Source organism: Salvelinus fontinalis, chromosome 6 (genome assembly GCF_029448725.1).
Source record: "Salvelinus fontinalis isolate EN_2023a chromosome 6, ASM2944872v1, whole genome shotgun sequence".
Taxonomy (NCBI): domain Eukaryota; kingdom Metazoa; phylum Chordata; class Actinopteri; order Salmoniformes; family Salmonidae; genus Salvelinus; species Salvelinus fontinalis.
Genome location: NC_074670.1, coordinates 267460 through 295164, shown reverse-complemented (window position 1 = coordinate 295164; position 27705 = coordinate 267460). Strand labels below are relative to the sequence as shown.

General features: G+C 45.7%; 1 protein-coding gene across 1 annotated transcript; it reads left to right on the top strand.

Moving 5' to 3' along the window:
- The first annotated feature begins 54 nt into the window (after positions 1 to 54).
- Positions 55 to 27705, top strand: LOC129856746 (mdm2-binding protein-like). Its single transcript, XM_055924469.1, has 13 exons — positions 55 to 225; positions 425 to 508; positions 651 to 724; positions 2157 to 2299; positions 2917 to 2975; positions 5957 to 6101; positions 6273 to 6387; positions 10514 to 10636; positions 24979 to 25073; positions 25989 to 26055; positions 26939 to 27056; positions 27298 to 27468; positions 27674 to 27705. Exons 1-13 carry the CDS (start codon positions 168 to 170, stop codon positions 27703 to 27705), a joined length of 1284 nt encoding a protein of 427 aa, XP_055780444.1. The 5' UTR covers positions 55 to 167.

Here is a 27705-nt window from a genome sequence, read left to right as displayed (position 1 = left end):
CACCGGTTGTATTTTGAAGTCGCTTCTTGACGTCACCAAAACTCTAGACGACAACTTCCGTTTCACCAGAGAGAGCGCGTGGAAATGAATTTGATAACACGAAAAAAAGTCCACACAACTTTTTATCTACATTTATACTGAACACTGATGGTAGAGTTTTCAGAGGAATGGATCGGTACGTGCTAGTTGTTTCTTTTAACCAAGAAGAGGATAAATGCGCGAAGGGTACGTTAACTATACCTTTGTATTGGACTCGGATTTCGTGTTTTTCAAGATACAGTAACTAGCTAAGTTACTGTAATGTAGTAGGCAGCAGCAGAGCCATCTATATTAGAAAACATGATTAACATACTATGAGCAATGGAGGTGTTCTTGTAAATGTAAGTCATAACTTCTTGAATTATTGTAATCGTTTATTTTATAGCGTTGGAGGCTGCCAAACAGATCTATGATAAACTGGGGAACATCTCCAATTGTACTTCAAAACGGAGGGTTTCTTTGTTTCCAGGTAAGCCAATGCTTTGTTTGTGTGTGTCAGGTGTCTTGCTTGCAGAAACGATTGCAATATGTTTACCTGCTTTAAATATTGTAATGGGTTAAGTAACATTTGCTAAATGTGATTCAGTAATCTTTCTCATCTGCCTCCTAAGCCTGCTCTCTGAGTGGTGATCCAGCCTCACAGAGGTGGTATTTTGCTGTCCAGACATGCCATGGGACATCTCAGGTAAGTGTCATGTCAAGGAATGTCTTGTATTAGTCAGGGATGTCTTTCTGACCCGACTATGTCCTTCTTTGTGTTTTACACTGGAGATGTCTATGTCCTTCTTTGTGTTTTACACTGGAGATGTCTCTGTCCTTCTTTGTGTTTTACACTGGAGATGTCTCTGTCCTTCTTTGTGTTTTACACTGGAGATGTCTATGTCCTTCTTTGTGTTTTACACTGGAGATGTCTATGTCCTTCTTTGTGTTTTACACTGGAGATGTCTATGTCCTTCTTTGTGTTTTACACTGGAGATGTCTATGTCCTTCTTTGTGTTTTACACTGGAGATGTCTATGTCCTGCTTCGCAAGCAGCTTCTACTGTTGAACACAACATCCAACCATTTCATCAGTTATACATGACACATTCAGCACAGTCTTCTGTTTCTTTAGGGGTTGGGGGGGGGGGGTCCTCAAACCTATTCACCATATTGGCTGGCTGTCATCACCTATTGGCTGAATGTCATCACCTAATGGCTGACTGGCATCACCTATTGGCTGACTGTCATCACCTATTGACGGACTGTCGTCACCCATTGGCTGACTCTCATCACCTATTGACCACATTGACTGACTGTCATCACCTATCGACCACATTGACTGACTGGCATCACCTATTGACCACATTGACTGACTGGCATCACCTATTGGCTGACTGTCATCACCTATTGGCTGACTGTCATCACCTATTGACTACATTGACTGACTGGCATCAACTATTGGCTGACTGCCATCACCTATTGACCACATTGTCTGACTGGCATCACCTATTGACCACATTGACTGACTGGCATCACCTATTGACCACATTGACTGACTGTCATCACCTATTGAACACATTGACTGACTGTCATCACCTATTGACCACATTGACTGACTGCCATCACCTATTGACCACATTGACTGACTGGCATCGCCTATTGACCACATTGTCTGACTGGCATCACCTATTGACCACATTGACTGACTGTCATCACCTATTGACCACATTGACTGACTGGCATCACCTATTGGCTGACTGTCATCACCTATTGACCACATTGGCTGACTGTCATCACCTATTGACCACATTGACTGACTGTCATCACCTATTGAACACATTGACTGACTGTCATCACCTATTGAACACATTGACTGACTGTCATCACCTATTGACCACATTGGCTGACTATCATCACCTATTGACCACATTGACTGACTGGCATCACCTATTGGCTGACTGTCATCACCTATTGACCACATTGGCTGACTGTCATCACCTATTGACCACATTGACAGACTGTCATCACCTATTGAACACATTGACTGACTGTCATCACCTATTGACCATATTGACAGACTGTCATCACCTATTGACCATATTGACAGACTGTCATCCTTCCTGTGTCTGGTTGTAGTTCTGCAGTACAGAGTGGGAGGAGCTGGGTAGTTGTCAGAAGAACGATGAGCAGGAGGAAAGCCCCAGCACTATGGAGGCCTGTCTCGGTGCTCTGGATGACCAGGAGGAGAAGACTGACCAGCCTGACCCACAGCAGACACAGTATGAGTGATGTTCACAGGGCTCTACAGTGCCACCATTAGACTTACATTTACAACTAAAAATAGATGTTTGGCCGAACTGCAAAAGTCAAGTATGAGCAGGTGTATGAGTAAAATGTATAAGTACAAAGTGACCGGAGTTTCGGTCTCAGTCAGACATGCGAGTTTCACCGTTACCACAGCAACCTCCCTGCCTTAAAGGGCCAGCTGAATATTTTTGTCTCGCCTAAGTGACTCAAATATTTGAGGGTACATTGTGCTTGATTTAGCATAGAACACCCCAAAAACGTTTAGTCATTTCTTATCATTAAAACACTCTTTCTCAAATATTTTATTTTTGTGCTCCTAAATGTTTCAACTTAGGAGCACATGTGCTCCTTGTAAAACATGTCAGCATAGAGCCCTGTTTTAATTCTGTTGCACATCCCAGCTCTGTGCTCTTCTATAATACTACTTCTGCAGTGTTTAAGCAAACATACAAAGTTTACCTTATTTCCTCTGAGATGTTCTAGAACTTCTGAATATCACATTTCCTGGCTGTATTGAAATGTAGTGCCCTGTCAGTGGTGAATAAATGAATAGTTGTATGAATAAATGTGTGATTTGTGATGACTACAGGTTGTATGAAGAGGCAGCAGAGGGACTACACCTGTTATCAGACAAGCTTCCCCCTCCAGGTAACTCACTCCATTCACCTTGGTTCATTTTGTCAGACCGAGAAAGATTCCTCTATATTCATGTATCTTATCCAGGAGTTCTCTATATTTCCTACACGCCGTGGATTGTGTTGTGTTTTATAGCTGACTCTGTTCCCCTCTCTTCCTCTCCCAGGAAAAGCTCTGCTAGATCTGATATTTGTGTCAGTTTACTAGGTGTTTTATGGCTGTCTCTGTTTCTCCTAGATGTGATATTTGTGTCAGTTTACTAAGTGTTTTATGGCTGTCTCTGTTTCTCCTAGATGTAATATTTGTGTCAGTTTACTAGGTGTTTTATGGCTGACTCTGTTTCTCCTAGATGTGATATTTGTGTTAGTTTACTAGGTGTTTTATGGCTGACTGTTTCTCCTAGATGTAATATTTGTGTCAGTTTACTAAGTGTTTTATGGCTGTCTCTGTTTCTCCTAGATGTAATATTTGTGTCAGTTTACTAGGGGTTTTATGGCTGACTCTGTTTCTCCTAGATGTGATATTTGTGTTAGTTTACTAGGTGTTTTATGGCTGACTGTTTCTCCTAGATGTAATATTTGTGTCAGTTTACTAGGTGTTTTATGGCTGACTCTGTTCCCCTCTGTTTCTCCTAGATGTGATATTTGTGTCAGTTTACTAGGTGTTTTATGGCTGACTCTGTTTCTCCTAGATGTAATATTTGTGTCAGTTTACTAGGTGTTTTATGGCTGACTCTGTTTCTCCTAGATGTAATATTTGTGTCAGTTTACTAGGTGTTTTATGGCTGACTCTGTTTCTCCTAGATGTAATATTTGTGTCAGTTTACTAGGTGTTTTATGGCTGTCTCTGTTTCTCCTAGATGTAATATTTGTGTCAGTTTACTAGGTGTTTTATGGCTGACTCTGTTTCTCCTAGATGTAATATTTGTGTCAGTTTACTAGGTGTTTTATGGCTGACTCTGTTCCCCTCTGTTTCTCCTAGATGTAATATTTGTGTCAGTTTACTAGGTGTTTTATGGCTGACTCTGTTTCTCCTAGATGTAATATTTGTGTCAGTTTACTAGGTGTTTTATGGCTGTCTCTGTTTCTCCTAGATGTAATATTTGTGTCAGTTTACTAGGTGTTTTATGGCTGACTCTGTTTCTCCTAGATGTAATATTTGTGTCAGTTTACTAGGTGTTTTATGGCTGACTCTGTTCCCCTCTGTTTCTCCTAGATGTAATATTTGTGTCAGTTTACTAGGTGTTTTATGGCTGACTCTGTTTCTCCTAGATGTGATATTTGTGTTAGTTTACTAGGTGTTTTATGGCTGACTGTTTCTCCTAGATGTAATATTTGTGTCAGTTTACTAAGTGTTTTATGGCTGTCTCTGTTTCTCCTAGATGTAATATTTGTGTCAGTTTACTAGGTGTTTTATGGCTGACTCTGTTTCTCCTAGATGTGATATTTGTGTTAGTTTACTAGGTGTTTTATGGCTGACTGTTTCTCCTAGATGTAATATTTGTGTCAGTTTACTAGGTGTTTTATGGCTGACTCTGTTCCCCTCTGTTTCTCCTAGATGTGATATTTGTGTCAGTTTACTAGGTGTTTTATGGCTGACTCTGTTTCTCCTAGATGTGATATTTGTGTCAGTTTACTAGGTGTTTTATGGCTGACTCTGTTTCTCCTAGATGTAATATTTGTGTCAGTTTACTAGGTGTTTTATGGCTGACTCTGTTTCTCCTAGATGTAATATTTGTGTCAGTTTACTAGGTGTTTTATGGCTGACTCTGTTTCTCCTAGATGTAATATTTGTGTCAGTTTACTAGGTGTTTTATGGCTGTCTCTGTTTCTCCTAGATGTAATATTTGTGTCAGTTTACTAGGTGTTTTATGGCTGACTGTTTCTCCTAGATGTAATATTTGTGTCAGTTTACTAGGTGTTTTATGGCTGACTCTGTTTCTCCTAGATGTGATATTTGTGTCAGTTTACTAGGTGTTTTATGGCTGACTTTGTTCCCCTCTGTTTCTCCTAGATGTAATATTTGTGTCAGTTTACTAGGTGTTTTATGGCTGACTCTGTTTCTCCTAGATGTAATATTTGTGTCAGTTTACTAGGTGTTTTATGGCTGACTCTGTTCCCCCTAGATGTAATATTTGTGTCAGTTTACTAGGTGTTTTATGGCTGACTCTGTTTCTCCTAGATGTAATATTTGTGTCAGTTTACTAGGTGTTTTATGGCTGACTCTGTTTCTCCTAGATGTAATATTTGTGTCAGTTTACTAGGTGTTTTATGGCTGACTCTGTTTCTCCTAGATGTAATATTTGTGTCAGTTTACTAGGTGTTTTATGGCTGACTCTGTTCCCCTCTGTTTCTCCTAGATGTAATATTTGTGTCAGTTTACTAGGTGTTTTATGGCTGACTCTGTTTCTCCTAGATGTAATATTTGTGTCAGTTTACTAGGTGTTTTATGGCTGACTCTGTTTCTCCTAGATGTGATATTTGTGTCAGTTTACTAGGTGTTTTATGGCTGACTCTGTTCCCCTCTGTTTCTCCTAGATGTAATATTTGTGTCAGTTTACTAAGTGTTTTATGGCTGACTCTGTTTCTCCTAGATGTAATATTTGTGTCAGTTTACTAGGTGTTTTATGGCTGACTCTGTTTCTCCTAGATGTGATATTTATGTTAGTTTACTAGGTGTTTTATGGCTGACTGTTTCTCCTAGATGTAATATTTGTGTCAGTTTACTAGGTGTTTTATGGCTGTCTCTGTTTCTCCTAGATGTAATATTTGTGTCAGTTTACTAGGTGTTTTATGGCTGACTCTGTTTCTCCTAGATGTGATATTTGTGTTAGTTTACTAGGTGTTTTATGGCTGACTGTTTCTCCTAGATGTAATATTTGTGTCAGTTTACTAGGTGTTTTATGGCTGACTCTGTTCCCCTCTGTTTCTCCTAGATGTGATATTTGTGTCAGTTTACTAGGTGTTTTATGGCTGACTCTGTTTCTCCTCCAGGAAAAGCTCTGCTAGATGTGATATTTCTGGGTTTTGCTGAAGAAGCTCCTAAACTGAAGGACTTCCTCCCTGTGATTGGCTCGTTGAAACACATGCAGACATGGCACTCAGCCAAGATGACCATAGTGACTGAACACCAAGCTGGGTAAGGACAAAGAACCATTTATGCAAAATGACGAGTCCACTTGACACCGGAATCCTCCCAGCAGTGGTGCCTGTGTTATCTCCATTTTACCACTAGAGGGCAGCATAGAGTTGTTGAATGGCTAAATACACAGATAAACTGATGTCTCTCCTTCTTTACTTGTTCCTCCAGGTGGCAGACGCCAGCCTCCCACCTATCAGCCAGAGTAGTAGATTCCAGTAGCATCATGACCTGTATTGATGAGAGGGAGTTATGGAGAGGAGGTGTTCTCATCAGAGAGGAAAAGGTAAGATTATTTAGTCAGAATGGTTTGTACAAGTATCTGTTGTATCCATATACTTGACCACTAGGGGGTGTATGTTAGTAAATCAGCAAAGCGAAAGGAAAGTGTGTGTATTTGAAGTATTACAATATGATGTACAGTGCATTCTGAAAGTCTTGACTTTTTCCACATGTTGTTACGTTACAGACTTATTCTAAAATTGATTAAATTGACCCCCCCCCCCCCCCCCTCTATCTACACACAATACCCTATAATGACAAAGCAAAAACAGGTTTCGATTTTTTTGCAAATGTATTAACAGTAACACCTTACAGTGAACTGCTGAATACAACAAGTGTAGTAGACCTTACAGTGAAATGCTGAATACAACAAGTGTAGTAGACCTTACAGTGAAATGCTGAATACAACAAGTGTAGTAGACCTTACAGTGAAATGCTGAATACAACAAGTGTAGTAGACCTTACAGTGAACTGCTGAATACAACAAGTGTAGTAGACCTTACAGTGAAATGCTGAATACAACAAGTGTAGTAGACCTTACAGTGAAATGCTGAATACAACAAGTGTAGTAGACCTTACAGTGAAATGCTGAATACAACAAGTGTAGTAGACCTTACAGTGAACTGCTGAATACAACAAGTGTAGTAGACCTTACAGTGAAATGCTGAATACAACAAGTGTAGTAGACCTTACAGTGAAATGCTGAATACAACAAGTGTAGTAGACCTTACAGTGAAATGCTGAATACAACAGGTGTAGTAGACCTTACAGTGAAATGCTGAATACAACAGGTGTAGTAGACCTTACAGTGAACTGCTGAATACAACAAGTGTAGTAGGCCTTACAGTGAACTGCTGAATACAACAAGTGTAGTAGGCCTTACAGTGAACTGCTGAATACAACAAGTGTAGTAGGCCTTACAGTGAACTGCTGAATACAACAAGTGTAGTAGACCTTACAGTGAAATGCTGAATACAACAAGTGTAGTAGACCTTACAGTGAAATGCTGAATACAACAGGTGTAGTAGACCTTACAGTGAAATGCTGAATACAACAAGTGTAGTAGACCTTACAGTGAAATGCTGAATACAACAGGTGTAGGTAGACCTTACAGTGAAATGCTGAATACAACAAGTGTAGTAGACCTTACAGTGAAATGCTGAATACAACAGGTGTAGTAAACCTTACAGTGAAATGCTGACTGACAAGCCTTTAACCAACAATGCCGTTTTAAGAATTTAAAAAAGAATAAGAAATAAAAGTAACAAATAATTAAAAAATAGCAGTAAAATAACAATAGAGAGACTATATACAGGGGGGGGGTACCGGTACAGAGTCAAAGTTCAGGGGCACCAGTTAGTCGAGGTAATATGTACATGTAGGTAGAGTTATTAAAGTGACTACGCATAGATGATAACAACAGAGAGTAGCAGCAGAATAAAAGAGGGGGGGGGGGGTGCAAATAGTCTGGGTAGCCATTTGATTAGATGTTCCGGAGTCTTATGGCTTGGGGGTAGAAGCTGTTTAGAAGCCTCTTGGACCTAGACTTGGTGCTTCGGTACCTCTTGCCGTGTAGTAGCAGAGAGAATGGTATATAACCAGGGTGGCTGGAGTCTTTGACCATTTTTAGGTCCTTCCTCTGACACCACCTGGTATAGAGGTCCTGGATGACAGGAAGCTTGGCCCCAGTTATGTACTGGGCCATACGCACTACCCTCTGTATTGCCTTGCGGTTGGAGGCCGAGCGGTTGCCATACCAAGCAGGGATGCAACCAGTCAGGATGCTCTCGATGGTGCAGCTGTAGAACCTTTTGAGGATCTGAGGACCCATGCCAAATCTTTTCAGTCTCCTGAGGGGGAATAGGCTGTAATGTAACAAAATGTGGAAAAAGGGAAGTGGCCTGAATACTTTCAGAATGCACTGTAGATAATGCTGCCCTGGGAGAATGTATAGGGGTCATGTGTGGGTCAGGTTTCTCAGTGTGTGCCAAGCCTAGGGCTGTAATGAAGGGCTCTTCTGTCTGGAGGCCTTGCTGGGCCTGGAGACAGGGGTTAAGGGTCACTGCAAATTCAGAGCCCCCTGACTGGAACACTGGACCACTGCCAGGGTTACTCACCTCTTCACCCAGCCCGCTGACTGGCACACAGGGGGGCATGAGAATCTGCTGTGCCTGGCCCAGGACCCAAACCCCAGTCTCCACCGCTGCTCTTATGACTCAGCCGTTATTGATTGTAGATCCGCCGTCTTGGTACTGCTTGTACTCAATGAGACTTGATAGACGTGTTGTGAATTTAGCCTTTTTAATGTTCTTTTGATTATAGAGTGTATTTTTTGCCAAGTCAAGATCACACATTTTATATCTGTAACTTTACAACACAACTTCCTCTCTAGAGTTGACCTTTCCCCTTTACATCCTTCAGAAGACATCAGCTCAGCTGTCACTGTTACAATGTGTAATTAGGGTTTTCCATAGGAATATAAATGAATTCCTCTGGGACATTGACAGGGCCGTAGATACGTTTCAGGACACTGAGGTCCGGACCTTGGTCATTTTTTCCCTAATTAATTTTTAAAAAAGGAACTCCGTCGGGGTCTGGATTTATTGTTGAGAGTTAGAATAGTAGAATAAACAAGGTGCCATTTCTTAACTTGGTTGTGCATCAGAAGTTATGTTTCATGTCACTCACTGACAGTCACTCAATTAGCCCATATCAGTTAAAAAGGTATATCATTTTGTTATTGGTAAGTTAGTCTAGCCAGTTATCTAAACTGGTAGTAATCTTTGCTGAATTATCCACTAGGCGCGCATGGAACGTGCCCAGAGGCCCTGACCTCCAGGGAGCTCCCATTGACTAACAAAATCAATCTCACTCAAAAATCAGGTTACATGGCATATGTCATTAGCCACTATTTGTTCATAAAATACTTTTTCTGCTAACAGATTCCTCTGTCTGTATTAAATTATCGTTTTTAATCCTGGTGCTGAGTTAATGTGAGGTCAGTGTAGTGGCTAATAGGTTATGTGTTTTGTAATTAAATTTATGTTGTTTTTCAGTTTTTAAACAACTGATTGGACCAATATTTTTGATATTCGGTATTTTATTAGAATCCCCATTTAGCTGTTGCAAAAGCAGCAGCTACTCTTCCTGGGGTCCACACAAAACACGACATAATATAGAACATTAATAGGCAACAGCTCAAGGACAGAACTACATAATAAAAATATCCGTTAAATTATTTGAATTTCATTTAGTTTTTTTTTTTTTTTTTTGTGAGCTCAATGCGCAGTTTCTCTAGAGATAAATCTGATTAAGCCCAACTGGGAGTTGTAGTTTCAGCACAGAAAACAACATAGCAATTAACTACAATGACCATAATCCATTGCTTGCCTACTTGTCCGGTCTGTGTGGCGCAAGACGTGGAGTGGAAGAGAAGAGACAGAAGAACGTGCGATGGAGAGGGATAGAGGACAGTTACTTCGAAGGAATCTCTACCTGAAAATACATCATCTAAGTGATTGATAGTTGGTATTCAGCAGCCTAATTTACTTGAAAGAACTAATGAAATAGTGATTTTGTCAGGCAGCATAGGGAGGAGCTCTATGGAGATGAGATGATGACAGAATGAAATAATAAAGTCATCAGTGAAAGCAAATGTAATATAGACAACTGAAATATAATATTAAAGTCATGTGAATCATTAATGGGCAGTCATGGGAATTTTCTGAATTGTTTTATTCTGTGTTCCAGCATTCAACCCACAGATTGCGTAGTACATGTTTAACAAAATAAACGAAATCGAAAATCGTGATAATTTTTTTTTGTAATGAAAGTGAACCGACCTCAAAAAGCACTAATCGCTCATCACAACCAATGTGATAAAGACGGGGGTCATTTTTGCTGCTCTCCAAAATATAATTTTTTAGTTTTTAAATTGTACAGAAATCCAGTAAATTAGCTTCAACTCTGTTAAAATGTCTTGGGAACCCCCCCGGGACCTCACTAAAACCCGAGACATTGATTACAGTGAGAACAGGCTGTCTTGGGAAATCTCTTTTCTAAAATGGAAACCCAGTTTGAGTTCACTAACGATGCTGTCCTATTGATTTCTCTCCTGCGCTGTCTAACAGTTTGCCTCTGAGGTGAGGTTTGAAGGCTTCTCCCTCAGAGCCCAGGATAGAGAGACATGGTACAGCCTGCTGCCTTCTGATCCAGGATCCCATAACAACTCTGACCACAAGCTACACTCAGAGGTGAGTAGTCCTACCCCCACCTTATCCTACCCCCACCTTATCCTACTCTACCCCCACCTTATCCTATCCTATCCCCACCTTATCCTATCCTACCCCCACCTTATCCTACCCCACCTTATCCTATCCCACCTTATCCTATCCTACCCCCACCTTATCCTACCCCCACCTTATCCTATCCTACCCCCCACCTTATCCTACCCCACCTTATCCTATCCCACCTTATCCTATCTTACCCCCACCTTATCCTATCCTATCCCCACCTTATCCTATCCTACCCCCACCTTATCCTACCCCACCTTATCCTATCCCACCTTATCCTATCCTACCCCCACCTTATCCTATCCTACCCTCACCTTATCCTATCCTACCCCCACCTTATCCTACCCCACCTTATCCTATCCCACCTTATCCTATCCTACCCCCCACCTTATCCTACCCCACCTTATCCTACCCCCACCTTATCCTACCCCCACCTTATCCTATCCTACCCCCACCTTATCCTATCCTATCCCACCTTATCCTACCCCCAACCTTATCCTACCCCCACCTTATCCTATCCTAACCCCCACCTTATCCTATCCTACCCCCACCTTATCCTATGCTACCCCCACCTTATCCTACCCCCACCTTATCCTACTCCCACCTTATCCTATCCTAACCCCCACCTTATCCTACCCCCACCTTATCCTATCCTACCCCCACCTTATCCTATCCTACCCCCACCTTATCCTATCCTACCCCCACCTTATCCTATCCTACCCCCACCTTATCCTATCCTACCCCCACCTTATCCTATCCTACCCCCACCTTATCCTACCCCCACCTTATCCTATCCTACCCCCACCTTATCCTATCCTACCCCACCTTATCCTACCCCACCTTATCATATCCTACCCCCCACCTTATCCTATCCTACCCCACCTTATCCTATCCTACCCCCCACCTTATCCTATCCTACCCTACCCCACCTTATCCTACCCCCACCTTATCCTATCCTACCCCCACCTTATCCTATCCTAACCTACCCCACCTTATCCTACCCCCACCTTATCCTATCCTACCCCCCACCTTATTCTACCCCACCTTATCCTATCCTACCCCCACCTTATCCTATCCCCCACCTTATCCTACACCACCTTATCCTACCCCCACCTTATCCTACCCCCACCTTATCTTATTCTACCCCACCCAAATCTACCCCACCTTATCCTATCCTACCCCACCTTATCCTATCCTACCCCACCTTATCCTATCCTACCCCACCTTATCCTATCCTACCCCACCTTATCCTATCCTACCCCCACCTTATCCTATCCTACCCCCACCTTATCCTATCCTACCCCACTTATCCTATCCTACCCCCACCTTATCCTACCCCACCTTATCCTATCCTACCCCCACCTTATCCTACCCCCACCTTATCTTATTCTACCCCACCCAAATCTACCCCACCTTATCCTATCCTACCTCACCTTATCCTATCCTACCCCACCTTATCCTATCCTGCCCCACCTTATCCTATCCTACCCCCACCTTATCCTATCCTACCCCCACCTTATCCTATCCTACCCCACCTTATCCTATCCTACCCCCACCTTATCCTATCCTACCCCCACCTTATCCTATCCTACCCCACTTATCCTATCCTACCCCACCTTATCCTATCATAACATATCCTTCCCTACTCTCCCAGACCAACTCTGACCAAAATCTACAGTCGGAGGTGAGTAGTCCTATCCTCCCCTGACTAACCAGACCACTAGTGTGCCACTGTAGTCATTACTTACTGCCCTACCCAACCTCCTACCCTACCGCCTACGTCCTACTGTACCCCCTGCCTCCTAGACCAACTCTGACCACAAGTTACCCTCAGATGAGTTCTACTCTATCTGACTGCCAGTGTGACCATTAATCACTCTCCTACCCCACCTCCAACCTTCCAGGTCTACCAGCTACTGACTCACTGTCCTACCCTACCTCCAACCTTCCAGTTCTACCAGCGACTGACTCACTGTCCTACCCTACCTCCAACCTTCCAGTTCTACCAGCTACTGACTCACTGTCCTACCCCACCTCCAACCTTCCAGTTCTGTCTGCTACTGACTCACTGTCCTACCCTACCTCCAACCTTCCAGTTCTACCAGCGACTGACTCACTGTCCTACCCTTCCTCCAACCTTCCAGTTCTACCAGCTACTGACTCACTGTCCTACCCTACCTCCAACCTTCCAGTTCTGTCTGCTACTGACTCACTGTCCTACCTTTCCTCCAACCTTCCAGTTCTACCAGCGACTGACTCACTGTCCTACCCTACCTCCAACCTTCCAGTTCTGTCTGCTACTGACTCACTGTCCTACCCTACCTCCAACCTTCCAGTTCTGTCTGCTACTGACTCACTATCCTACCCTACCTCCAACCTTCCAGTTCTGTCTGCTACTGACTCACTGTCCTACCCTACCTCCAACCTTCCAGATCTGTCTGCTACTGACTGTCCTACCCTTCCTCCAACCTTCCTGTTCTGTCTGCTACAGACTCACTGTCCTACCCTACCTCCAACCTTCCAGTTCTACCAGCTACTGACTCACCGTCCTACCCTACCTCCAACCTTCCAGTTCTGTCTGCTACTGACTCACTGTCCTACCCTACCTCCAACCTTCCAGTTCTGTCTGCTACTGACTCACTGTCCTACCCCACCTCCAACCTTCCAGTTCTGTCTGCTACTGACTCACTGTCCTACCCTACCTCCAACCTTCCAGTTCTACCAGCGACTGACTCACTGTCCTACCCTTCCTCCAACCTTCCAGTTCTACCAGCTACTGACTCACTGTCCTACCCTTCCTCCAACCTTCCAGTTCTGTCTGCTACTGACTCACTGTCCTACCTTTCCTCCAACCTTCCAGTTCTACCAGCGACTGACTCACTGTCCTACCCTTCCTCCAACCTTCCAGTTCTGTCTGCTACTGACTCACTATCCTACCCTACCTCCAACCTTCCAGTTCTGTCTGCTACTGACTCACCGTCCTACCCTACCTCCAACCTTCCAGTTCTACCAGCGACTGACTCACTGTCCTACCCTACCTCCAACCTTCCAGTTCTGTCTGCTACTGACTGTCCTACCCTTCCTCCAACCTTCCAGTTCTGTCTGCTACTGACTCACTGTCCTACCCTACCTCCAACCTTCCAGTTCTACCAGCTACTGACTCACCGTCCTACCCTACCTCCAACCTTCCAGTTCTGTCTGCTACTGACTCACCGTCCTACGCTACCTCCAACCTTCCAGTTCTGTCTGCTACTGACTCACTGTCCTACCCTACCTCCAACCTTCCAGATCTGTCTGCTACTGACTGTCCTACCCTTCCTCCAACCTTCCTGTTCTGTCTGCTACTGACTCACTGTCCTACCCTACCTCCAACCTTCCAGTTCTACCAGCTACTGACTCACCGTCCTACCCTACCTCCAACCTTCCAGTTCTGTCTGCTACTGACTCACTGTCCTACCCTTCCTCCAACCTTCCAGTTCTGTCTGCTACTGACTCACTGTCCTACCCCACCTCCAACCTTCCAGTTCTGTCTGCTACTGACTCACTGTCCTACCCTACCTCCAACCTTCCAGTTCTGTCTGCTACTGACTCACTGTCCTACCCTACCTCCAACCTTCCAGTTCTACCAGCGACTGACTCACTGTCCTACCCTTCCTCCAACCTTCCAGTTCTACCAGCTACTGACTCACTGTCCTACCCTTCCTCCAACCTTCCAGTTCTGTCTGCTACTGACTCACTGTCCTACCTTTCCTCCAACCTTCCAGTTCTACCAGCGACTGACTCACTGTCCTACCCTTCCTCCAACCTTCCAGTTCTGTCTGCTACTGACTCACTATCCTACCCTACCTCCAACCTTCCAGTTCTGTCTGCTACTGACTCACCGTCCTACCCTACCTCCAACCTTCCAGTTCTACCAGCGACTGACTCACTGTCCTACCCTACCTCCAACCTTCCAGTTCTGTCTGCTACTGACTGTCCTACCCTTCCTCCAACCTTCCAGTTCTGTCTGCTACTGACTCACTGTCCTACCTTTCCTCCAACCTTCCAGTTCTACCAGCGACTGACTCACTGTCCTACCCTTCCTCCAACCTTCCAGTTCTGTCTGCTACTGACTCACTATCCTACCCTACCTCCAACCTTCCAGTTCTGTCTGCTACTGACTCACCGTCCTACGCTACCTCCAACCTTCCAGTTCTGTCTGCTACTGACTCACTGTCCTACCCTACCTCCAACCTTCCAGATCTGTCTGCTACTGACTGTCCTACCCTTCCTCCAACCTTCCTGTTCTGTCTGCTACTGACTCACTGTCCTACCCTACCTCCAACCTTCCAGTTCTACCAGCTACTGACTCACCGTCCTACCCTACCTCCAACCTTCCAGTTCTGTCTGCTACTGACTCACTGTCCTACCCTTCCTCCAACCTTCCAGTTCTGTCTGCTACTGACTCACTGTCCTACCCCACCTCCAACCTTCCAGTTCTGTCTGCTACTGACTCACTGTCCTACCCTACCTCCAACCTTCCAGTTCTGTCTGCTACTGACTCACTATCCTACCCTACCTCCAACCTTCCAGATCTGTCTGCTACTGACTGTCCTACCCTTCCTCCAACCTTCCTGTTCTGTCTGCTACAGACTCACTGTCCTACCCTACCTCCAACCTTCCAGTTCTACCAGCTACTGACTCACCGTCCTACCCTACCTCCAACCTTCCAGTTCTGTCTGCTACTGACTCACTGTCCTACCCTACCTCCAACCTTCCAGTTCTGTCTGCTACTGACTCACTGTCCTACCCCACCTCCAACCTTCCAGTTCTGTCTGCTACTGACTCACTGTCCTACCCTACCTCCAACCTTCCAGTTCTACCAGCGACTGACTCACTGTCCTACCCTTCCTCCAACCTTCCAGTTCTACCAGCTACTGACTCACTGTCCTACCCTTCCTCCAACCTTCCAGTTCTGTCTGCTACTGACTCACTGTCCTACCTTTCCTCCAACCTTCCAGTTCTACCAGCGACTGACTCACTGTCCTACCCTTCCTCCAACCTTCCAGTTCTGTCTGCTACTGACTCACTATCCTACCCTACCTCCAACCTTCCAGTTCTGTCTGCTACTGACTCACCGTCCTACCCTACCTCCAACCTTCCAGTTCTACCAGCGACTGACTCACTGTCCTACCCTACCTCCAACCTTCCAGTTCTGTCTGCTACTGACTGTCCTACCCTTCCTCCAACCTTCCAGTTCTGTCTGCTACTGACTCACTGTCCTACCCTACCTCCAACCTTCCAGTTCTACCAGCTACTGACTCACCGTCCTACCCTACCTCCAACCTTCCAGTTCTGTCTGCTACTGACTCACCGTCCTACGCTACCTCCAACCTTCCAGTTCTGTCTGCTACTGACTCACTGTCCTACCCTACCTCCAACCTTCCAGATCTGTCTGCTACTGACTGTCCTACCCTTCCTCCAACCTTCCTGTTCTGTCTGCTACTGACTCACTGTCCTACCCTACCTCCAACCTTCCAGTTCTACCAGCTACTGACTCACCGTCCTACCCTACCTCCAACCTTCCAGTTCTGTCTGCTACTGACTCACTGTCCTACCCTTCCTCCAACCTTCCAGTTCTGTCTGCTACTGACTCACTGTCCTACCCCACCTCCAACCTTCCAGTTCTGTCTGCTACTGACTCACTGTCCTACCCTACCTCCAACCTTCCAGTTCTGTCTGCTACTGACTCACTGTCCTACCCTACCTCCAACCTTCCAGTTCTACCAGCGACTGACTCACTGTCCTACCCTTCCTCCAACCTTCCAGTTCTACCAGCTACTGACTCACTGTCCTACCCTTCCTCCAACCTTCCAGTTCTGTCTGCTACTGACTCACTGTCCTACCTTTCCTCCAACCTTCCAGTTCTACCAGCGACTGACTCACTGTCCTACCCTTCCTCCAACCTTCCAGTTCTGTCTGCTACTGACTCACTATCCTACCCTACCTCCAACCTTCCAGTTCTGTCTGCTACTGACTCACCGTCCTACCCTACCTCCAACCTTCCAGTTCTACCAGCGACTGACTCACTGTCCTACCCTACCTCCAACCTTCCAGTTCTGTCTGCTACTGACTGTCCTACCCTTCCTCCAACCTTCCAGTTCTGTCTGCTACTGACTCACTGTCCTACCTTTCCTCCAACCTTCCAGTTCTACCAGCGACTGACTCACTGTCCTACCCTTCCTCCAACCTTCCAGTTCTGTCTGCTACTGACTCACTATCCTACCCTACCTCCAACCTTCCAGTTCTGTCTGCTACTGACTCACCGTCCTACGCTACCTCCAACCTTCCAGTTCTGTCTGCTACTGACTCACTGTCCTACCCTACCTCCAACCTTCCAGATCTGTCTGCTACTGACTGTCCTACCCTTCCTCCAACCTTCCTGTTCTGTCTGCTACTGACTCACTGTCCTACCCTACCTCCAACCTTCCAGTTCTACCAGCTACTGACTCACCGTCCTACCCTACCTCCAACCTTCCAGTTCTGTCTGCTACTGACTCACTGTCCTACCCTTCCTCCAACCTTCCAGTTCTGTCTGCTACTGACTCACTGTCCTACCCCACCTCCAACCTTCCAGTTCTGTCTGCTACTGACTCACTGTCCTACCCTACCTCCAACCTTCCAGTTCTGTCTGCTACTGACTCACTATCCTACCCTACCTCCAACCTTCCAGTTCTACCAGCGACTGACTCACTGTCCTACCCTTCCTCCAACCTTCCAGTTCTACCAGCTACTGACTCACTGTCCTACCCTTCCTCCAACCTTCCAGTTCTGTCTGCTACTGACTCACTGTCCTACCTTTCCTCCAACCTTCCAGTTCTACCAGCGACTGACTCACTGTCCTACCCTTCCTCCAACCTTCCAGTTCTGTCTGCTACTGACTCACTATCCTACCCTACCTCCAACCTTCCAGTTCTGTCTGCTACTGACTCACCGTCCTACCCTACCTCCAACCTTCCAGTTCTACCAGCGACTGACTCACTGTCCTACCCTACCTCCAACCTTCCAGTTCTGTCTGCTACTGACTGTCCTACCCTTCCTCCAACCTTCCAGTTCTGTCTGCTACTGACTCACTGTCCTACCCTACCTCCAACCTTCCAGTTCTACCAGCTACTGACTCACCGTCCTACCCTACCTCCAACCTTCCAGTTCTGTCTGCTACTGACTCACTGTCCTACCCTTCCTCCAACCTTCCAGTTCTGTCTGCTACTGACTCACTGTCCTACCCCACCTCCAACCTTCCAGTTCTGTCTGCTACTGACTCACTGTCCTACCTTTCCTCCAACCTTCCAGTTCTACCAGCGACTGACTCACTGTCCTACCCTTCCTCCAACCTTCCAGTTCTGTCTGCTACTGACTCACTATCCTACCCTACCTCCAACCTTCCAGTTCTGTCTGCTACTGACTCACCGTCCTACCCTACCTCCAACCTTCCAGTTCTACCAGCGACTGACTCACTGTCCTACCCTACCTCCAACCTTCCAGTTCTGTCTGCTACTGACTGTCCTACCCTTCCTCCAACCTTCCAGTTCTGTCTGCTACTGACTCACTGTCCTACCCTACCTCCAACCTTCCAGTTCTACCAGCTACTGACTCACCGTCCTACCCTACCTCCAACCTTCCAGTTCTGTCTGCTACTGACTCACCGTCCTACGCTACCTCCAACCTTCCAGTTCTGTCTGCTACTGACTCACTGTCCTACCCTACCTCCAACCTTCCAGATCTGTCTGCTACTTACTGTCCTACCCTTCCTCCAACCTTCCTGTTCTGTCTGCTACTGACTCACTGTCCTACCCTACCTCCAACCTTCCAGTTCTACCAGCTACTGACTCACCGTCCTACCCTACCTCCAACCTTCCAGTTCTGTCTGCTACTGACTCACTGTCCTACCCTTCCTCCAACCTTCCAGTTCTGTCTGCTACTGACTCACTGTCCTACCCCACCTCCAACCTTCCAGTTCTGTCTGCTACTGACTCACTGTCCTACCCTACCTCCAACCTTCCAGTTCTGTCTGCTACTGACTCACTGTCCTACCCTACCTCCAACCTTCCAGTTCTACCAGCGACTGACTCACTGTCCTACCCTTCCTCCAACCTTCCAGTTCTACCAGCTACTGACTCACTGTCCTACCCTTCCTCCAACCTTCCAGTTCTGTCTGCTACTGACTCACTGTCCTACCTTTCCTCCAACCTTCCAGTTCTACCAGCGACTGACTCACTGTCCTACCCTTCCTCCAACCTTCCAGTTCTGTCTGCTACTGACTCACTATCCTACCCTACCTCCAACCTTCCAGTTCTGTCTGCTACTGACTCACCGTCCTACCCTACCTCCAACCTTCCAGTTCTACCAGCGACTGACTCACTGTCCTACCCTACCTCCAACCTTCCAGTTCTGTCTGCTACTGACTGTCCTACCCTTCCTCCAACCTTCCAGTTCTGTCTGCTACTGACTCACTGTCCTACCCTACCTCCAACCTTCCAGTTCTACCAGCTACTGACTCACCGTCCTACCCTACCTCCAACCTTCCAGTTCTGTCTGCTACTGACTCACTGTCCTACCCTTCCTCCAACCTTCCAGTTCTGTCTGCTACTGACTCACTGTCCTACCCCACCTCCAACCTTCCAGTTCTGTCTGCTACTGACTCACTGTCATACCCTACCTCCAACCTTCCAGTTCTGTCTGCTACTGACTCACTATCCTACCCTACCTCCAACCTTCCAGTTCTGTCTGCTACTGACTCACTGTCCTACCCTACCTCCAACCTTCCAGTTCTGTCTGCTACTGACTCACTGGCCTACCCTACCTCCAACCTTCCAGTTCTGTCTGCTACTGACTCACTGTCCTACCCTTCCTCCAACCTTCCAGTTCTGTCTGCTACTGACTCACTGTCCTACCCTTCCTCCAACCTTCCAGTTCTGTCTGCTACTGACTCACTGTCCTACCCTACCTCCAAACTTCCAGTTCTTTCTGCTACTGACTCACTGTCCTACCCTACCTCCAACCTTCCAGTTCTTTCTGCTACTGACTCACTGTCCTGCCCCACCTCCAACCTTCCAGTTCTGTCTGCTACTGACTCACTGTCCTACCCCACCTCCAACCTTCCAGTTCTGTCTGCTACTGACTCACTGTCCTACCCCACCTCCAACCTTCCAGTTCTGTCTGCTACTGACTCACTGTCCTACCCTACCTCCAACCTTCCAGTTCTGTCTGCTACTGACTCACTGTCCTACCCTTCCTCCAACCTTCCAGTTCTGTCTGCTACTGACTCACTGTCCTACCCTTCCTCCAACCTTCCAGTTCTGTCTGCTACTGACTCACTGTCCTACCCTACCTCCAACCTTCCAGTTCTGTCTGCTACTGATTCACTGTCCTACCCTACCTCCAACCTTCCAGTTCTGTCTGCTACTGACTCACTGTCCTACCCTTCCTCCAACCTTCCAGTTCTGTCTGCTACTGACTCACTGTCCTACCCTACCTCCAACCTTCCAGTTCTACCAGCTACTGACTCACCGTCCTACCCTACCTCCAACCTTCCAGTTCTGTCTGCTACTGACTCACTGTCCTACCCTACCTCCAACCTTCCAGTTCTGTCTGCTACTGACTCACTGTCCTACCCTACCTCCAACCTTCCAGTTCTGTCTGCTACTGACTCACTGTCCTACCCTACCTCCAACCTTCCAGTTCTGTCTGCTACTGACTCACTGTCCTACCCTACCTCCAACCTTCCAGTTCTGTCTGCTACTGACTCACTGTCCTACCACCAGATTAAGCATCTTTACTCACTGAGACACTGCTATGTTTTTACACAGCTTTTAATAGTATCAGTTGTTTTCGGGGTTAAAAGCAGACTCAAACTTACACTCCTACAGAGCCCTTAAGGTGTTCACACATCCATTAATCACACTTTTTCAATAAAACACTGCTTAATAAAATTTAAATAAAATATTTAGCCATCTAACACGGTTGGTGTTTCTGTCAGAGAGAGAGAGAGGGGGAGAAAGAGAGCGAGTGAGAGAAAGGGAGAAAGGGAGCGAGGGAGTGAGCTCAGTTAGTGTCCATGTTGCTGTCTCTCCGCTCCAGGCTCTGCTGTCATAAAAACCAGTGTTGCTCAAATGACTTTTCCACTACAGATGAATCATGGCTGTTCTATGTAGCGCTGGACACACACACACACGCGCTCAGTTATTAAACTCGTAGACTGTTTACTCGCGGTACACACAGCTGATTTACAACACCCATATTGATTAGCTAGTGTCGTTAAATTCCTTTTAGGTCCGTGTCAGGCGGTGTCTACGATTATTATTACTGTTGTTCTGGGAGAGTGTGATTGTAGTAAAAGTAATTGTGCTGATGTTCTGTTTTTACGGTGTTGTTGAGACCACGACTAACTATCTGTTGTGTCTGTGGAACTGAAGGAGAGAGGTGGGGGTAGTGTACTATATACGGGATAGGGTGTTGTTGAGACCACGACTAACTATCTGTTGTGTCTGTGGAACTGAAGGAGAGAGGTGGGGGTAGTGTACTATATACGGGATAGGGTGTTGTTGAGACCACGACTAACTATCTGTTGTGTCTGTGGAACTGAAGGAGAGAGGTGGGGGTAGTGTACTATATACGGGATAGGGTGTTGTTGAGACCACGACTAACTATCTGTTGTGTCTGTGGAACTGAAGGAGAGAGGTGGGGGTAGTGTACTATATAGGGGATAGGGTGTTGTTGAGACCACGACTAACTATCTGTTGTGTCTGTGGAACTGAAGGAGAGAGGTGGGGGTAGTGTACTATATAGGGGATAGGGTGTGTGTAGTGTACTATATAGGGGATAGGGTGTTGTTGAGACCACGACTAACTATCTGTTGTGTCTGTGGAACTGAAGGAGAAAGGTGGGGGTAGTGTACTATATAGGGGATAGGGTGTGTGTAGTGTACTATATAGGGGATACGGTGTTGTTGAGACCATGACTAACTATCTGTTGTGTCTGTGGAACTGAAGGAGAGAGGTGGGGGTAGTGTACTATATAGGGGATAGGGTGTGTGTAGTGTACTATATAGGGGATAGGGTGTTGTTGAGACCACGACTAACTATCTGTTGTGTCTGTGGAACTGAAGGAGAGAGGTGGGGGTAGTGTACTATATAGGGGATAGGGTGTTGTTGAGACCACGACTAACTATCTGTTGTGTCTGTGGAACTGAAGGAGAGAGGTGGGGGTAGTGTACTATATAGGGGATAGGGTGTGTGTAGTGTACTATATAGGGGATAGGGTGTGTGTACTATATAGGGGATAGGGTGTGTGTAGTGTACTATATAGGGGATAGGGTGTGGGTACTATATAGGGGATAGGGTGTGTGTAGTGTACTATATAGGGGATAGGGTGTGTGTAGTGTACTATATAGGGGATAGGGTGTGTGTAGTGTACTATATAGGGGATAGGGTGTGTGTAGTGTACTATATAGGGGATAGGGTGTGTGTACTATAAAGGGGATAGGGTGTGTGTAGTGTACTATATAGGGGATAGGGTGTGTGTAGTGTACTATATAGGGGATAGGGTGTGTGTAGTGTACTATATAGGGGATAGGGTGTGTGTAGTGTACTATATAGGGGATAGGGTGTGTGTAGTGTACTATATAGGGGATAGGGTGTGTGTAGTGTACTATATAGGGGATAGGGTGTGTGTAGTGTACTATATAGGGGATAGGGTGTGTGTACTATATAGGGGATAGGGTGTGTGTATTGTACTATATAGGGGATAGGGTGTGTGTAGTGTACTATATAGGGGATAGGGTGTGTGTAGTGTACTATATAGGGGATAGGGTGTGTGTACTATAAAGGGGATAGGGTGTGTGTAGTGTACTATATAGGGGATAGGGTGTGTGTAGTGTACTATATAGGGGATAGGGTGTGTGTAGTGTACTATATAGGGGATAGGGTGTGTAGTGTACTATATAGGGGATAGGGTGTGTGTAGTGTACTATATAGGGGATAGGGTGTGTAGTGTACTATATAGGGGATAGGGTGTGTGTAGTGTACTATATAGGGGATAGGGTGTGTGTAGTGTACTATATAGGGGATAGGGTGTGTGTAGTGTACTATATAGGGGATAGGGTGTGTGTAGTGTACTATATAGGGGATAGGGTGTGTGTATTGTACTATATAGGGGATAGGGTGTGTGTAGTGTACTATATAGGGGATAGGGTGTGGGTAGTGTACTATATACGGGATAGGGTGTTGTTGAGACCACGACTAACTATCTGTTGTGTCTGTGGAACTGAAGGAGAGAGGTGGGGGTAGTGTACTATATAGGGGATAGGGTGTGTGTAGTGTACTATATAGGGGATAGGGTGTGTGTACTATATAGGGGATAGGGTGTGTGTAGTGTACTATATAGGGGATAGGGTGTGTGTACTATATAGGGGATAGGGTGTGTGTAGTGTACTATATAGGGGATAGGGTGTGTGTACTATATAGGGGATAGGGTGTGTGTAGTGTACTATATAGGGGATAGGGTGTGTGTAGTGTACTATATAGGGGATAGGGTGTGTGTAGTGTACTATATAGGGGATAGGGTGTGTGTAGTGTACTATATAGGGGATAGGGTGTGTGTACTATATAGGGGATAGGGTGTGTGTGGTGTACTATATAGGGGATAGGGTGTGGGTAGTGTACTATATAGGGGATAGGGTGTGTAGTGTACTATATAGGGGATAGGGTGTGTGTAGTGTACTATATAGGGGATAGGGTGTGTAGTGTACTATATAGGGGATAGGGTGTGTGTAGTGTACTATATAGGGGATAGGGTGTGTAGTGTACTATATAGGGGATAGGGTGTGTGTAGTGTACTATATAGGGGATAGGGTGTGTGTAGTGTACTATATAGGGGATAGGGTGTGTGTAGTGTACTATATAGGGGATAGGGTGTGTGTAGTGTACTATATAGGGTGTGTGGTGTACTATATAGGGCATACGGCCAGCTGTTACTCCCAGGCCAGGCCAGCTGTAACTCCCAGGCCGGGCCGGCTGTAACTCCCAGGCCAGGCCAGGCCAGCTGTAACTCCCAGGCCAGGCCAGGCCAGCTGTTACTCCCAGGCCAGGCCAGGCCAGCTGTAACTCCCAGGCCAGGCCAGGCCAGCTGTAACTCCCAGGCCAGGCCAGCTGTAACTCCCAGGCCAGGCCAGCTGTAACTCCCAGGCCAGGCCAGCTGTAACTCCCAGGCCAGGCCAGCTGTAACTCCCAGGCCAGGCCAGGCCAGCTGTAACTCCAGGCCGGGCCAGCTGTAACTCCATGTCTGTATTTAGATGTGACTCATCCTAAAGCAGATGCATTACTGCACTTTCAGGAAGCTTAGCTTTAAGGCCTACTTGGAGTTGCTATTAATGAAAGTATTTAGGTATTTTCTACTCTGAGTTTGCAGGGCTGAGGTTGAGGAGAAAAGCATGAAGCAGCCTTTGCATGGATGGAATTCTATCTGTTTACGGTGACCTGTGAAGGAGCTGTCTCTGGCCCTTGTTTGGGAAATGGGATTTGGAGCTAATCCCGGGCCAGAGAGAGGGAGAGGGGGGGAGCTGATAGGGTGTAAACTATGCCAGCTACTTATTAAACTGGCCTAGCTACACACACAGTCTGATAATACCTGATACAGTCGTTGAACAAAGCTGACATTGCTGTAAAGTTAAGAGGTCAATGAAAGTAGTGAAACATGCCAACTAAATATCAGCATAACGGCTTCCGCTTTCTGTCAAGTGGTAATATTTCAATCTAATGCTTGTGTTGTGTATAATATGAGTTTTACAGTAATATTTCAATCTAAAGCTTGTGTTGTGTGTGTATAATATGAGTTTTACAGTAATATTTCAATCTAAAGCTTGTGTTTTGTGTATGTGTCCATCATCTTTGTCATGTTCTTTCACCCCCTTCTTTCAAACCCCCTCCCCCTCTTTCTCTCTCTCTCTCTCTTTTCTCCCTTCATCTCCTCCCCTCTCTCTCTCTCTCTTTTCTCCCTTCATCTCCTCCCCTCTCTCTCTTTCTCTCTCTCTCTCTCTTTTCTCCCTTCATCTCCTCCCCTCTCTCTCTCTCTCTTTTCTCCCTTCATCTCCTCCCCTCCCCTCTCTCTCTTTCTCCCTCTCTCTCTTTTCTCCCTTCATCTCCTCCCCTCTCTCTCTCTCTCGTTTCTCCTCCCCTCCCCCCTTTCTCTCTCTTTCTCTCTCTCTCTCTCTCTCTTTCTCTTTCTCTCTCTCTTTTCTCCCTTCATCTCCTCCCCTCTTTCTCCAGGTGTTCCATTACTTCCGGTCTGTTCTAGACCTGGTTCAGTTGGTGACCGTGTCAGATATTCCCAGCTTCCTCCGCTCCAGCACAGAGTTTCACCTGTATCCTTCACATCAGCTGATGACTGAGGTGTCCACATCTCAGATAAACTGTTCCTCTCAGATCTATAAACTGGAGATATTTAACCACATAGCTGGTTTAAGGGATGGGACTTTCCAGAATGTTACCAACAGTTGTATGTGAACTGCTAGACAGTCCCGCTGGAAGTCACGCTGCAGATATGGTCATTTATTTACTCTCTGAACAGGTTTACCCTTGAAACTGGTTTGGGTATAATGAACTTTGTTCTTAGATAATGATTAGCCAGGTCTCATGTGACTGTATCTCTATGTAGACTGAACATGATCTTTTTCTACTGTCATTGTGTGAACTAATAACAGATCAAGCCTTACAGTATAAAAGGCATAATAAATAGCTAGATACATCTCCCCAGTGTTCCACACTTGTCATGTACAGTATAATTAATCAGGCCCGAGGGGGTGTGGTATATGGCCAACGCAACGCAGAGTGCCTGGATATAGCCGTGGTTTATTGTATTTAACCTTTATTTAACTCGGCAAGTCAGTTATGAACAAATTCTTATTCACAATGACGGCCTAGGAACAGTGGGTTAACTGCCTTGTTCAGGGGCAGAACAACAGATTTTTACCTTGTCAGCTCGGGGATTCGATCCACCAACCTTTCGGTTACTGGCCCAACGCTCTAACCACTAGGCTACCTGCCGATATATTGGTAATAAACCACAAACCTCCGAGGTGCTTTATTGCTATTATAAACTGGTTTCCAACATAATTAAAGCAGTTAATACATGTTTTGTCATACCTGTGATATACCACGGCTGTCAGCCAATCAGCATTCAGGGCTCGACCCAGCCAGTTTATAAAAGGCAATAAGAAACAGCTGGATACATCTCCCCAGTGTTCTACACTTGTTCATCCCTTGACCAATCACAACAGAGAACTATCGTCCAAATCACTGAGAGATAAACGGCTCCTTGATCAGTTCAGATCACTGTCTGGAAAGGTACATCAATCAGTCAGTACCCCTCCAGTGTGTGACTCATTATACTGTGACTATCAGGTAGTAGTAGTAGCATTAGTAGTAGTAGTAGTAGCAGTAGTAGTAGTAGCAGTAGTAGTAGTAGTAGTACTAAAAGTAGTAGCAGCAGTAGCAGTACTAGTAGTAGCAGTACTAGTAGTAGTAGTAGTACCAGTAGTAGTAGCAGTAGTAGTAGTAGTAGCAGTACTAGTAGTAGTAGTAGTAGCAGCAGTACTACTAGTAGTAGTAGTAGTAGTAGTACCAGTAGTAGTAGCAGTAGTAGTAGCAGTACTAGTAGTAGTAGTTGTTGTAGTAGTAGTACCAGTAGTAGTAGCAGTACTAGCAGTAGTAGTAGTAGTTGTTGTAGTAGTAGTACCAGTAGTAGTAGTACCAGTAGTAGCAGTGGTAGTGGTTGTAGTAGTAGTAGTAGTGGTAGCAGTAGTAGTAGTAGTAGTAGTAGTACCAGTAGTAGCAGTAGTAGTAGTAGTGGTAGTGGTTGTAGTAGTAGTAGTAGTAGTAGTGGTAGCAGTAGTAGTAGTAGTAGTAGTAGTAGTAGTATAGCCCCATGGGGCAAATGGAGAACTTGGGACTATAAGGTTCAATCTGCATTTGTGTGGAAATGTAGTTATTAACATAGCCCTGTTCACTACCTATATGGTTCTATAAATACCCCAATACATGTTGTTACGTTCAAAATAATAAAATATAAAAATAGTTGACACCATTCAAACCAATTAGGGTTCAGAACATTAAAGCCAATTCTCTCAGAATCATCTTTTTGCACATAGAACCTTCTAGTTCCAAGCTCTAGAAATGTCAAATAATGATTTGAGGTGCGTTTGGTTTACACATTTGGTTTATACTCCAGATAGGGGCCCTGTTCTCTCTATCCTGTACGGTCAGCTCCATGGCTCTACCCCCTGCCTCTCAGCTCAGCTCCCAGAAGTGGAAGGACTTCATGGCTAAGAGACCCAAGACCCTGCCTGGTAGGTACTGCATGTGGATCATACGCTACAGCCCATGTGTGAGAAAAGGGATTGGCTCCGTGTTGGTCCTGGATCGACCGTCACAGAACTTAAACAACCAGAATTAAGGCAACAAGAAGAACCAAGGCACTCTTTATACTATATAAACTTCTCTAGGCATTCCTATGGCTTTTTCCCTACATATAACCTGGATGTGTGTTCTTTATTTTCTACTCATTTTGACCTATTTGGTTTGCCGTAGTTCCATATGTGGAGGTGAAGGGTGAGAGCGGACACTACTTCCTGTTGGTTCAGGGGTCAGAGGGCGGAGGCTGCAAGGCCCGCATGATACACTCAGCCAATCAGATCAATGGAGCCGCTGCCATGGCAACCGTCAATGGGCTTCTGAAAGAAAATTCAGTGTCGTCTTCAGGTAAGAAACTTTAAAAAATAAAAATAAATGGTGAACAAACAAAGATCTACTCTATGAAATGTTGTTTACATTATGATTGGTGACTTACCTGTCAATATCACAGACAGTTAGGATGGTCTGCTGTCAGCTTGGTATCCAGCGGTCTTTAAAGACTGGCTTGGAGGCCTCCTCTCTCTGAGGTCATTCACTGTTCCTTGGGTCTAAGGCGGTGCCTTCTTCAGTCGCCACGGAAGTTGA

What these genes read in the sequence shown, in the direction of transcription:
- LOC129856746 (XM_055924469.1), top strand. Translation starts at nt 168, where the DNA reads ATGGATCGGTACGTGCTAGTTGTTTCTTTTAACCAAGAAGAGGATAAA. An exon ending in TTCTCATCAGAGAGGAAAAG is followed by an intron (nt 6,388 to 10,513) that starts GTAAGATTATTT and finishes GCTGTCTAACAG; the next exon opens with TTTGCCTCTGAGGTGAGGTT. An exon ending in GAGACCCAAGACCCTGCCTG is followed by an intron (nt 27,057 to 27,297) that starts GTAGGTACTGCA and finishes GGTTTGCCGTAG; the next exon opens with TTCCATATGTGGAGGTGAAG.